Source organism: Hibiscus syriacus, unplaced genomic scaffold (genome assembly GCF_006381635.1).
Source record: "Hibiscus syriacus cultivar Baekdansim isolate YM2019G1 unplaced genomic scaffold, ASM638163v2 tig00111769_pilon, whole genome shotgun sequence".
Lineage (NCBI taxonomy): Eukaryota > Viridiplantae > Streptophyta > Magnoliopsida > Malvales > Malvaceae > Hibiscus > Hibiscus syriacus.
Window position 1 is genome coordinate 1,968,699 of NW_024063172.1, and position 13,429 is coordinate 1,982,127.

Genomic DNA, 13,429 nt, shown 5'->3' on the forward strand with positions numbered 1-13,429 from the left:
ATTCAACATCTTGATTCTTGACTAATGCAGACTAGATGGCTAAGGTATCGAAAGTACGTGATCGGGAGTAGCAGCAACTGGGCCAAGCATAGGATATGTACTTGTTTAGTGCTTTAAAACTTATAAATAGAACTAGCAAATCAAATACCATCCTTCAAAATTCCCACCGGCAAACAGCTGCAGCAGCCAGATGCGGTACAAGGTAACCCCGGATTCGGAATTAAAGTCGAGTGTAATAAACACAGGGTTGAACAAGCATACTCCTTGCAATAAAGCAACACACTGCCCTTTCATTCTCACAAAACTCGGGCAGGCATTTCCGGAACTGTTAAATGATGTTTAATCAGCTACTTGCTTTGCTCTCTTCGCCTTCTTACCATTTTGGCTGCTCGCTTGGATGTCTTTACAGCCTTTGCTTGTTTGTAACTGGTTCTATTTTTTACCTTCACGGCTTTCTATTTCGGAGATTCATTATCCTCTTCACTCCCAGCATCATCTTTACCACTACAAGTCTACAATCGTCATTGTCGTGTCGTCGTCATCATCACTCTCCTCAGTTTTTCTTTTCATGGGAGGTTTTTTACCACGACCTTTAGGATTTCCCTCCTTTCTAGATTTGGTAATTTTAGTGTTTTCCTCTTCCTCATTCGTTGGTTCATCACCAGCGCCTTCTTCTTCATCTTCATCTTCATCATTGTCCTTGGCCTTACCTCTCTTTGAAGCCTGCTTTCTAAGCTTACCTGCTGCTTTTGAAGCTGATGTTCCACTCAACTTCTGCAACTCCGGTACATACGCTGATGTCTATACCAGAAACATGAAACAGTTAAAAAGCAATTGATGGACCGACGGATTCTATTTTAGAATGACCTACCCTGCCACCAGCATTGATAAAATCAATTTTCTTCCCTGTCATTAGAAAGAAGTCCATATTATTTTCTAGGAAAAAAATAATTTTAAAAAGTAAAAGCTAATGCCTAATAAACATGAATGGAAATGTACATAAATTGATATCAATCAGAAAACAGCCACATTGTTTAACGGGTGAAAATAAAATCTTTTAACATAACCAACATAAAATCAAGAAATAGAAGAACACTAATGCATTCATGTTGTGGACGCATAAAAGCTGACACATGAATTCAGAAGGAAGTTATCAATTTATCCAACGAAAGGAGATAATAGATAATGCCAACACATTTAAGTTCAGGAGCCAGACCATCAACAAAAGCCTTGCCAGGCTTCTTTTCGCGAGAATGAATTATCCAATTACTAGGGAACTGAACTACTATCCGCCCCAACTTCAACTGCTGTTTCAATAACCTGTAAAATCATTTTTTGGGCATGATTATCAGTTTGAGAGGTATCTTACCCTTAATTTTTCCAGACCTTTTACCCCATCGTAAATGAAACAACCAATCGTTAGGAAAACGGGAGCTGTCATCATCAACTTCAACAGCATACTGAATGACCTACAGATATTTATCAGCTTTATATTTTCCATGAAGAATGCATAATTATAACATAACGTTTTTTACCAACTACAAGACGGGTCAACTGTTACCTCCTTGATGCACTTGTGTAAAGTTGCACAGCTTTCTTTGGACAGGCTGGAAGAAACCTGCAAAGGATGAATCCTTGCCTGCCACATGGTAAATTATATGATAAACTTGCAACAGCCTATAAATACTTTGAGTCCAAATATCAGCCCATTCAATAAATATATTTCCCATTGCTCATCTCAATAAAAGTAAAACCAAATTTCACGCTTCAGAGGGCTTATTCTGGAAGGCTAGCACCTTACCGTACAGCCATACTCAACTCATCTTGTGAAACTCTATAAAAAGCTCTTCACATGAATAAAGTTATTGATAAAGCTGAAGATATCCCCACCCAAAAAAAATCTTCAACCCCAAAATTAGAACTCCTGAACAGTTGGTTCCACTAATTGTATGCTATCTGGTTGGTTACCCAAATAAATGAGCAATCACCTTCTTCAATATACTTGGTAAACATTTTATAAAATTAAGGGGGGCTGGAAACAAGAAAAGACAAAAGAGTGCCATGTATAGCTTACTACAAGCTCCCAACATTCTAAAACTTATGACCTGTCATCAAGATGCATCAAGATGATGCGCAGTCAAAACTTATGGGTTTTTTCAACTAGCATGTGAAGGGATTTTTTGTTGAATAAATGAACACTACCCAACATCAAGAGGAAAATGTCTCATGTTATCAAAACAATTACACATATAACATTGTAGCATATCAATATTCTATAACCAATGAATCTAAAGTCAATATTTTCTATTTCTCTACAACTTTTCAAACTAAATAAGAGATTGAACAAGCTATCTTGAAGTGGAACTTTAAGATTATTACTCGTATTCCCTCAAATCATGTTACGGACAAAGCCATGAAAAGTATATCTATGGTAACCGCACTCGCAAGTGGAAGCTCTAGTTTTTCAGCGCAAATATCGTAGAATTTTCCTTTGAATTATAATGTCAAAACTATGCATCAGAATGTTCCATATATAGATTACATAAGAGCCAATATCATGGGGTTATCATGAACAACATCTTAAATATGCAGTAATCTATCTTGTATGTAAAGAGTGCACTAACTTGGTATAGCACTTCATTTGCAATCCAGTTGCCAATTCCTGAGATAACTCTGCAAATGTTAAGACAATTAAAATAAGTTTTTTCTCCGCTCCGGTGGTGAGTTGTTTGATCGAGTCGTCACGAAAATAAGGTACTCGAAAGCCGGTGTAGTAGTGGTGGTGCGACATATCGCATATGCCATAGAGGTTAAAGGTGATTCATAGGGATCTAGAATAAGAAAATTGCTTGTTCTTGAGCCAAAACAAAGATTTGACGTTGAAGAATATGGATTTTGGATCGAGTTCAGTGGATGAATTCACATATTCAATTATCGGGTTGTTTGGATCTATTGATTATGTTTTACTAGAGATGCTTTCTCAAGGGAAAATCACCACGAATAGTGATACACGATTATCAGGTTATATGGATCTATTGATTTGTCTTCTTGTTACTTGTTGGATTTGACATTATATAATCTCAATCTTTGGAAATTGAAATTTAATTTACATTACTGAGATTATTCAGCTTCATTTTACCTCTAGACGTCTACCATCTCATTTTTCTATGAACTTGTGGTGTTATTATTTGTAAGTTAGAAATCTTTCATTATTCTTGAAATGCTGCACGAGTCATTGAAATAAGTCAAATGGAGTAATGGAGCACATATGTTTGAAGAAGAAGCAAAGAGAATATGAACAACAATGAGGTTGAGAATAAAACCTATTAAAAATAGATAAATTAAAATATTGTCGAACTAATTTGAATTTACAAAAAGACTCATAATCATTATTTTTGTCTAAAGTGTAGGTATTAAAATAAAAATTAAACCATTTTACTAACGGATCACGCCATCAAATTAACGACATTCAACGTCAAAGTGACAAAAACTTAATAAAATGATGACATAAGTGATAAAATTTATGTTTTTAAAATTTAGTGAGCAAAAGTGTATAAATTTAAAAGAAAAGTCACCAAAACTTAATCCACGTATTTTCTACATGAAAATGATGTAATTTTAATTTTATATAGTTATCGTATCACGTTAACAAACAGTTAAAGGTTTAACGATAGTTAACATTTAACGAGCACATCTTAATTAAAATGCAATGAAAGTGACAAAATCTTATATTTTTTTTAATTCAATGAGGAAAAATTTATAAACCCAAATGAAAGTGACTATTTATGTAGTTTACCCTTAAATTTATAAACATGTTCGATATATTAACAATTTTACATGTAAAAGCGATAGAGTGAGATACGCGAGGACCAGACCTGACCAGACAATACACGTGGTGTCTGAAAATGATTAAAGAACAATACGAATGTCTCATAGTATCGGAAAAGGTTCTGTTGAATAAAAAAATGGTTGAGCCGTTCGAATTAATGATTATAGACCGCTGTGAATGTTTGGGTCGAACCAGTATAACTTGTAGCCAAAGATTTAATTCGTTTCGGGTAAATTATATAAATAGTTATTAAGTTATATTAAAATTATTTTTTAATCACTAAAATTAAAAATAGTTATTAAATTTTATTAGATTAATTTGGAAAGTGTATATTAGAGCATTTGAAGTCAATTTTCACATTTGAAGTCAATTTTTTCCATTAACTCCGTCATAATTTAACATGATTTTTTTATAACTTAGTCCATTTACTATAATTATAGTATTTATAGTCCCTATATTATTCGAAATGAGAAAATGCATAGTATTTAAAAATCTTAAAAACAAAATAATTCATGTAACTTATTTGACGGAAATAACGGAAAACCCATTCCTTACAATTGAAAATATAATTTTAGAAAGGTAATATAAAAATAAATATTTAAATTGTATTATTTTTAAATTATATTTAAAATTGATTTTTAGTATTTATTTTTTTGTTAAAAATAAATGTATAATATTTTATCCGTTATACTTTTAGGTACATGCCGTTAAAAATACCGTTAAATAACACGTATCACGTTCATATTTTCTAAAAAATAATTTAAAATAATATTGTTTTTTAAAAATAAAAAAAATATAAACGTGACACATGTAGTTTAACGGTAGACACTTTCTGTAATGGAGAAATCATTATACATCTATTTTTAACAAAAAAATTCTTTAAATACCAAAAATCAAGTTTGGGTATAGTTTAGATACTTATTTTTATATTAAGCCTTTTAGAAAAGTAGAAATATAAGAAATGATCGAATTATAACAAGGACTAAATCCAAACAATGAGATAGTATAAGGATGTTTTATAGAATTGAACCAAGATAGAAAAGTATGTTACTATGTTTGGAGTTGGGAATATCCGAGCCAGCTCAGTGTTAGCTTAGCACCCAATCTGAGTCCACCTTTTCACCATAAAAAGCAATAATGCACAGAAGAAGAAACCAAAATCAGCCACTCCCAACTTACTACATCCGTTCCTTTCTAATCAATCACCATCTTCCTCTCATTTCGATCAGATCTGTCGGTGCTGCCACTGTCATTGTAATCTCTGTGAAGAAAAGTTGATCAAGGCGAGCATGTACGGTAGAGATCCGTGGGGAGGTCCGTTGGAGATAAACGCGGCGGATTCCGCCACCGACGATGACAGGAGCAGGAGTCTTCACGACGTGGACAGGGCCGCGCTGTCTCGTCCCTTGGACGAGACGCAGCAGAGCTGGCTGCTTGGCCCCACCGAGCAGAAGAAGAAGAGGTACGTCGATCTCGGATGCATCATCGTCAGCCGCAAGATCTTTGTTTGGACGGTTGGGACCTTGCTCGTCTCTGGCTTTCTCGCCGGATTCATCACCTTAATCGTGAAAACGGTTCCGCGTCATCACCACGGCAAGCCTCCACCCGATAACTACACTCTCGCCCTTCACAAGGCGCTCATGTTCTTCAATGCTCAGCGTTGTAAGTTTATCTTCCTTTAGTTTTAGCACGGAGGCAAGATTTTATCCTAATTATATCAGAAATTGAGGTGTTGCGAAATTACAAGATGCCAAGAGTTGCGTAATTGGTTTATTAATAAAAGATATAAAGAAAATATTTCAATTGTATAGAATTGTTGGTTATTGGTTTGATCAGATTAAATCCATGCTTTTTAGAGTTTAATATTGTATTAGTCTTAAATATATAATAATCATGGTAATAATATACATTACAAATTGCACTGTAGCGGGGAAGCTTCCCATGCATAATAATGTGTCTTGGAGAGGAAATTCTTGCCTCCATGATGGAAAATTCGATGGCTCCTCTACAATTAAGGATCTGGCTGGCGGTTACTACGACGCCGGAGATGCTATCAAGTTCAACTTCCCTGCATCTTTTGCCATGGCCATGCTGAGCTGGAGTGTCATTGAGTACAGTGCGAAATACGAGGCTGCCGGGGAACTCAATCATATTAAGGATGTTATCAAATGGGGTACTGATTATCTGCTCAAGACCTTCAACAATTCAGCTGATAAAATAGATAAGATTGCAGCGCAGGTATGGTTATGCTGGTACTATTCCCTATTTCACTGTTATTTGTCAATTTTCTATGCTAATTGTTATGTTATAAATCGTAGGTTGGGGCAGGAGATACATCTGGAGGCAGTAAGACACCAAATGATCATTTCTGTTGGATGCGCCCTGAGGACATTGATTACCCGCGACCTGTCTACGAATGTCACAGCTGTTCTGATCTTGCTGCCGAAATGGCTGCTGCTTTGGCTTCTGCTTCCATTGTTTTCAAAGACAACAGGGCATACTCCCAAAGGCTTGTTCATGGTGCACGGACCCTCTTTGAGTTTTCCAGGGATCAAAGAGGCAGATATAGTGCTGGTGGTTCTGACCCTGCCCTCTTTTATAACTCTTCCAGTTACTGGGACGAGTTTATTTGGGGTGGAGCCTGGTTATACTATGCCACTGGAAATATAACGTACCTGAAGTTGGCTACTAGTCCTACACTTGCCAAGCATGCTGGTGCTTTCTGGGGAGGCCCGGATTATGGCGTTCTTAGCTGGGATAACAAGCTTGCTGGTGCTCAGGTAACTTTATGCTGCTTGTCTGCTAGTTTTGCACCTTTTGTCGCTGTTTGGTTATTTGATGTAAGGCTTTTTTTGGTGAAAGTTTGCTCTGAATTTATATGTTAGGTTTGGTTTGGTTTATGTTGTTTGCTGCACTCTGATATTCAAATGCAATTAGGATTAATTTTCTCGATAGAATCAATTAGACTTCTTTCTACCATCTGGAAAAATTTCTTCCAGTTTTCTCTCCTAGTTCATAGTAGTAAATGTACATCCTAGTTCTTGTTTCTTTGTCATTGTTTGACTTCTATATCAAGTAGTCTCCACTGGATCCGATTTAGCTAGCTTCAAGGCTGTTAAAGTTGCTAATTATACTTCTTAGATGGATAAAATTTTGTTAGTGTGCTTTGTTTGCGGTAACAAGTTATACATTTACTACCTGCTACAATCTGCCCATATAGGGTTTAATCACTTTTTTCATTGTCTAGCGATAGAGCCTTTTGGAAGTATCTTTTATATTCACTAATATAACCAATGTTTTGTGGTTTAGGTGCTTTTGAGCCGGTTGAGATTGTTTTTAAGTCCTGGATATCCGTACGAGGAAATATTGAGAACGTTTCACAATCAAACCAGCATAGTTATGTGCTCATACCTTCCAGTTTTTACTAGTTTTAACAGAACTAAAGGTAAAATCTCCTGTTTTTTTAACCGTGTCATGCTTAAATGTGTTGGCTATATTTTTGTTTTGACCTTTGTAACTTTGGACATTCCCACAGGAGGTTTGATTCAGTTAAACCATGGTAGGCCTCAGCCTCTGCAGTATGTTGTCAATGCAGCCTTCTTAGCCACATTATTCAGTGATTATCTTGATGCTGCTGATACACCTGGTTGGTATTGTGGTCCAAATTTCTATTCAACCGATGTCTTGCGTGAATTTGCGAAAAACCAGGTATGTTGTTGTTGGTTCTTTTCCCGAAAGATTGTCGAGGGTAAACGTTTCAGGCCACTAAATCGTGAATCATACCGAGGCCAGTGGCCAATGATTTTGTTTCTTCGGTTGTTATTTTGCAGATTGATTACATTATCGGCAAAAATCCTCGGAAAATGAGCTATGTTGTGGGTTTTGGTAACCATTATCCAAAACATGTTCACCATAGAGGTGCATCTATCCCCAAGAATAAAATCAGATATAGCTGCAAAGGGGGATGGAAATGGAGGGATTCAAAAAATCCAAACCCGAACACACTCGTGGGAGCCATGATTGCTGGACCGGACAAGCATGATGGATTTCACGACGTCCGCACCAACTACAACTACACAGAACCTACTCTCGCGGGCAACGCTGGTTTGGTTGCGGCACTCGTGGCATTGTCTGGCGACAAATCTACCGGGATTGACAAGAATACCATGTTTTCTGCAGTTCCACCAATGTTCCCCACGCCGCCGCCGCCTCCGGCACCTTGGAAGCCATAACCACGCATTTTGATCCTTCATCTGCTTCTGGTTTGAGCGACTAACGGTCGTATGATTCTGGAAGTATATTTTTGGCACCTCAATGACACCATTAAAGGGAAAGTAGTTCAAAGGGAAAGAAAGGAGATGAGAATTGGAAGTAGAAGTCTGGTGGTTTGATTATTATTGGACTGGAGAATAGTAGTAGCATTCAGGAATGGATTTCATGCTATACACAGGTAATCGATACATAAAAATACATTTTAATTAAAATTATCCCAATCTCATCCTCGTCACAATTTAAATTAATATTTCAAACTTATAAAACAAACATAATTACCTATCATCCTCTTGGACTATACCCAAAATTAAATTCTGTGACAGTCTCCTAAATACCTCAAAACCGATAGACGAGGCTCATCGTAACCTTTTCCAGAACACAAAATCCCATAGAGAAAAGTAAAAGAAATTATCGACATTTAAAGGGAAATTCAGAAGATATTAGATTATTAATAAAAAAATATATAAATAAGCTATTTAAACTACGTAGGAAGTTGAATGAGGTTGCACTGAAGTCGTTAGTCTTATTAAAAATTGAAAATATTTAAAATTAAAATAAGGGTTTATAGTTATCATTATAATTTAAATATATAATTTAAGCATTTTTTTATAAAATTTGAAACTAGTTATTTTAGATCAAATATAAATCATATTGAAAATGTTACAAATCCAACCAAAGACTTGAATAAAAAATAAATACAAACAAACCTGACTTCATGACAAACGAACCACAAAAGAAGATCAAGCTATTGAAAGACCACCGATAATCGTTAATCATAGACGAATCTCGTGAGAAACTATCTACAAACGTAAAATCACTTTTCCAAATTCAATCAGATAGTCCAAATCAAAGAAAATCAACAAGATTACAAATAAGCGACATCTTGAACATCGTCAAATTCAATCCTGAAAAAACATAAAATAAAAGAAGTGAGCAAATGACCGGAAAAGAATATGAAAAACGTACCGTAAAAATAAAGAAAAACGTATTACAAAAGTATAATTATTCTCATTAAAAACGGAAAAAAAAGGAAAAAAGAGAAAAAAAAAGCAAATTTAAAAAAATCGATGACTGATAACTAATATTAAAATAAAAAGTGTGACATAAACTCTATAATAGAAAAAAAGGAGAGCGGCTAACAAATCGAACAGTCGTTTAATTGAGCATGCGATTGGTGGGTGGATGACCATCCTTGAAAGGCTTCCTACCAAAAGTAGGTTATTGAGCATGGGCCTGGCAGTGGATGGTAGTTGTGTTTTCCGCGGTGGCTTTTTTTCGAGTGCTCCTCCTCGAAGAATATTTGAGAGACTATTTTGGCTAAGTGTAACCTTGCTAGGCGTGCTCTGGATTGGGATGCCGAGCTTCAGTGGGCATTGACTCATCTTAAGGGTAAATCCTTACTTTTATCATCAGGATAACTAGGAATGCTCGTGTTTATTGTATTTGGGATGAGAAATAGAAGGCAATTTAGGAGAGTAAGTAGGAGTGATGATGAGATTTTAAATACTATAGAGATGATTGTTACGATAAAAGTTGCACATAGTTGTATAGATACGAGTGATGATGTAAATAGAGGATTATGTTCCAGGAGAGTAATTATTTGTAGAAGTTGAGGTTTGTTGTTCCTGTTCTTTGTAGCAGTTTTACTGTTTTTCCTTGAATAAATACAAATTTGCTTATAAAAAAAAACCGACCAGTCAAACCGAAAAAAACCGACCACACATAATGGAAATCAATACTCAAGAGTCAACGTTGGTGTATTGTCTGATCTGACGGTCAACTTTTGGAGGATTTTTTTTTACTTTAGAGACTTCAATTGTTTGAAAAATTAATAGGGTAACGTACATAAATGATCCCTTACTATAATGTATCGTTTTATTAAATCCATTAATTATTACAAATTACAAAATGATCATTCGATTATAGAATGTTACTTTGTTAAGTCATTCGATTATTAAAAATTACAAGTTAGTTATCCGACTGTTCATTATGTTCCAAACTCTTACTCCAATTGCCGATCATCTTCGGCCACCTATTCGCCAACGAACGACCACCCATACGTCGCCGACCTCCCAATGACCGGTCACAACTCTTACAATCATCTCAAAACTCAAAATTCTCAAATTCTTAATTTTAATTTTTTAATCCCTAAAATCCCAAATACTCAACCCTTCAAATTCGATCGTAATAATCGATCGTTTCGCCGACCGTGGCCATCGACCATTTGGTCGACTGTTTAATCGACCGTTTGGCCATGGAAGGAGGGAGCAACTAGAGGGGAACAGGAGAGGGAAAAGGGGGCATGCAGGGAAGAAAGGTTTTGGCTTTTTCTAATATTTTTTTTAAGAAAACAAAAAATTTAAAATTATAAGGTTTGTGACACGTGTCATTTAACAGACTTTTATAATGACCGTTACAGTCGAAACACCTAAATGGATAACGTTTATAACGTTAGATCCCTAGATAAATCAAAAAATAATTTAGACACCTATTTAAGAATAATGATATAATTTAAACACTTATTTATGTATTAATCCTGTATTTTATTAATGTTAGAAATTAGTTCAACTGTTGGCAAACATATTCCTCAGATTAAAAATCATGAGAAAATTCCAAGAGTTGTACGGGGGGAATGACATTCTCTAGTCCTAGCAAAATTAGACAAGGGCCACTTGCCTAGGGATCATACATGAACCTGACACATAGAGATTCATAGTCATTTCTTACGCATGCTTGCGTAGGATGAATTAAAAAAAATTAGGTTTTTGTAGTTTTGCGGGCAATGAATTCAAGATTGTAACGTTTAATGGCTAACAACAATGGTTTGGACTGCTCTAGACCAAGACTTCACGGTCACATAGTCCTCAACAGGTCGGTGCCACTGGCTGCACCACCAAGTGTCATAAGCCCCTCTCAACAACTATAATCTATTAACGTGACTTTTGACAAATCTACGCGATTTATAATCTAATATCTGACAATTAAATTTATTTGATCTATAAACTTACAAATGATCATTATAAATCTATACTTGACAACAATAAAGGTTAGTGCATAAATATCATATAAGACTCGTAACAAGAGTGAGATCTCTTTTATCATCATCCTCGGTCCATCTATTTTATTATTTCCCTTCACAGAATCATCAACTGTCGAAAAATATTACAATCTCATTTTTCATGTAGAAAATTTATACAACAGAGTAAAATTAGAGGAGGGCCACAAGTTTAGGGATTATATATGAAACCGAATCATATAGAGAATGGGAAAGGGGGAAAGTCCATATGGTCATCTCAAAAATCACACATGCTGGCGTAGGAAGAATAAGAAGAAAGTGGGTTTTTGTAGTTTTGTGGGGGGCAATAATGATAAAAAGTTGAGCCGTGCCGGGACGTGGGTTCGAGGGGCTCACAGCATTGGTTGGACGGCTCGAGAGACCTCCATAGGTCGGTGAGTGGCTGCACCACCACCCCAAGCCATATGGGCCCACTCTCATATTCTCTTTGCGCATTAAATTTGGTGATTTTAACACTGGGTTTCTTTTGTTTTGTACCATAATTGTATGTGTTTACAAGAATCTTCTCTTGTGTATCTCAGACACAAAAACGGGGTTTGAGATATTGTGATGAGTTGCAAATTGCAATGATTTTGGACTTTGAGAACCGCCCAAAGAGTGCAAGCCACTCGTTGCAATGGACAGACGTGCCTCAACATCACTCCCTTTTGACTTTCATTGTTAAATTAATACATTTGGCTTGAACTTAAATAAGTTAAAAATTAAGGTAAATTACACCAACTAATTTATATCAATAGTTAAAAGAATAGTTATTATTCTTAGAAGTCACAGTTTTGAGCATTAGTGACAGTAACAGGGTGATTAAACATTCATTGTCAAATATATTTAGAACAAATATTATTTTGTAATCACCCTAATTTAAATGATATAAATCAAAACAACTCTTTAATTATTTAATTTCACGTCAAATAAAAAACCCAATTGGTATATATGTGCAATGTAGACTGATACACAAAACTGACTTAATCTAATTTGATCACTGCCAAACATGAAACAGATTCAAAGCATAAAAAGTTACTGATGTGATATTTTCATATATATTTAATGTTGTTATGGTATGTACCATGTCATATAAAATGATGATGTGATATGTATCCCATTACCGAGAGTCGTTTCGAATATTTTCGGGGTCCTGAGCGAAATTAAAAATAGGCCTTATAGAATAAAAGTATGTTTTATTACTTTAAAAATTAATTTAATACTACATTAACAACTTAAAAGGGGCTTAAATTATAAAAGTAAAAAAGTTGGATTTAAAAGAATAGAGACATCAATTATAAAGGTAAAAGTGAGATTAAAAAAATTAGGAGCTTCAATTATAATGGTAGAACGTGAGATTGAAAAAATTATGGGCCTCAATTATGAAGGTAAAAGGTGGGTTTGAAAAAAATTAGAGGCTTAAAAAGTGAAATTAAAAAAATTAAGGGTTTTAATTATAAAGGTAGAAAGTGAGATTGAGAAAATTAGGGCCTCAATTATAAAGGTAAAAAGTGAGGTTGAAAAAAATTAAGGCATCAATTATAAATATAAAAGGTGGGATTGAAAAATTAAGAGCCTCAAATATAAAACTAAAAAAATAGAGGCCTCAATTATATAAAAAGTTAAAAGAATTAACTATCTTAATTATAACATAAAAAATATGATAGAAAAATTAGGTGCCTAGAAAAAAAACGAGGGCCTTAAGCAATCGCTCAGACGCTCACCCTCCTACTTATAATAGTCAGCTTTGCCGATACCTAACATACCAAGTCATCAATCAAGTATATGCGAAAATATCACATCAATAATTTGTTATGATTTTTAATAAATTAACAGTTTGCATCCAATATTAACTATTTTGATCAAAAGTTGAAACGTGTGGGATTAAAATACTCTAAAAATATAGGTAAAGTGACAATATGTACAAAAGTTGGAGTACTAGTGTTGTCATTATACCTTATATTTTTTGGGACCTGTTTCTCTGTCGAAGAAAACAGTGGTGGAACGTAGTTGGGCGTGTAGGGCCATGGCCCCCAAAAATTTAAAAAATTTAATTTTATACCCTTAAAGTTTTCTAAAAATATTAATTTGTCCCTGATAAATTTTTTATAAATTCATATTAAGCTTTAAGTCTCAAATTTTCAAAAAAAAAAAATAGGTAGATCCCAATATTTTTTTTAAAGATGTAAACTGAATACTTCAAAAATTTTGAAAATTTTAATTTAAACCTCTAAATTTTTTAAAATTTTAAATTATTCCCCATAGTATATGAC

At 34.7% G+C, this 13,429-nt stretch overlaps 1 protein-coding gene and 2 long non-coding RNA genes across 3 annotated transcripts; 1 reads left to right on the forward strand and 2 right to left on the reverse strand.

Annotated features, from left to right (window-relative positions):
- Positions 1-703: 703 nt before the first annotated feature.
- Positions 704-1,405, reverse strand: LOC120169589. The gene is made up of 3 exons (XR_005520676.1): positions 1,370-1,405; positions 872-906; positions 704-801 (listed from the first exon to the last, which is right to left on the reverse strand). It is a non-coding gene; the product is annotated as an uncharacterized LOC120169589 (long non-coding RNA).
- LOC120169590 lies at positions 1,402-2,670 on the reverse strand. The gene is made up of 3 exons (XR_005520677.1): positions 2,625-2,670; positions 1,562-1,639; positions 1,402-1,486 (listed from the first exon to the last, which is right to left on the reverse strand). It is a non-coding gene; the product is annotated as an uncharacterized LOC120169590 (long non-coding RNA).
- A 2,348-nt stretch (positions 2,671-5,018) lies between these two features.
- LOC120169596 (endoglucanase 25-like) lies at positions 5,019-8,281 on the forward strand. The gene is made up of 6 exons (XM_039177709.1): positions 5,019-5,491; positions 5,757-6,067; positions 6,148-6,609; positions 7,139-7,274; positions 7,365-7,537; positions 7,660-8,281. Exons 1-6 carry the CDS (start codon positions 5,119-5,121, stop codon positions 8,059-8,061), a joined length of 1,857 nt encoding a protein of 618 aa, XP_039033640.1. The 5' UTR covers positions 5,019-5,118; the 3' UTR covers positions 8,062-8,281.
- Positions 8,282-13,429: the final 5,148 nt, after the last annotated feature.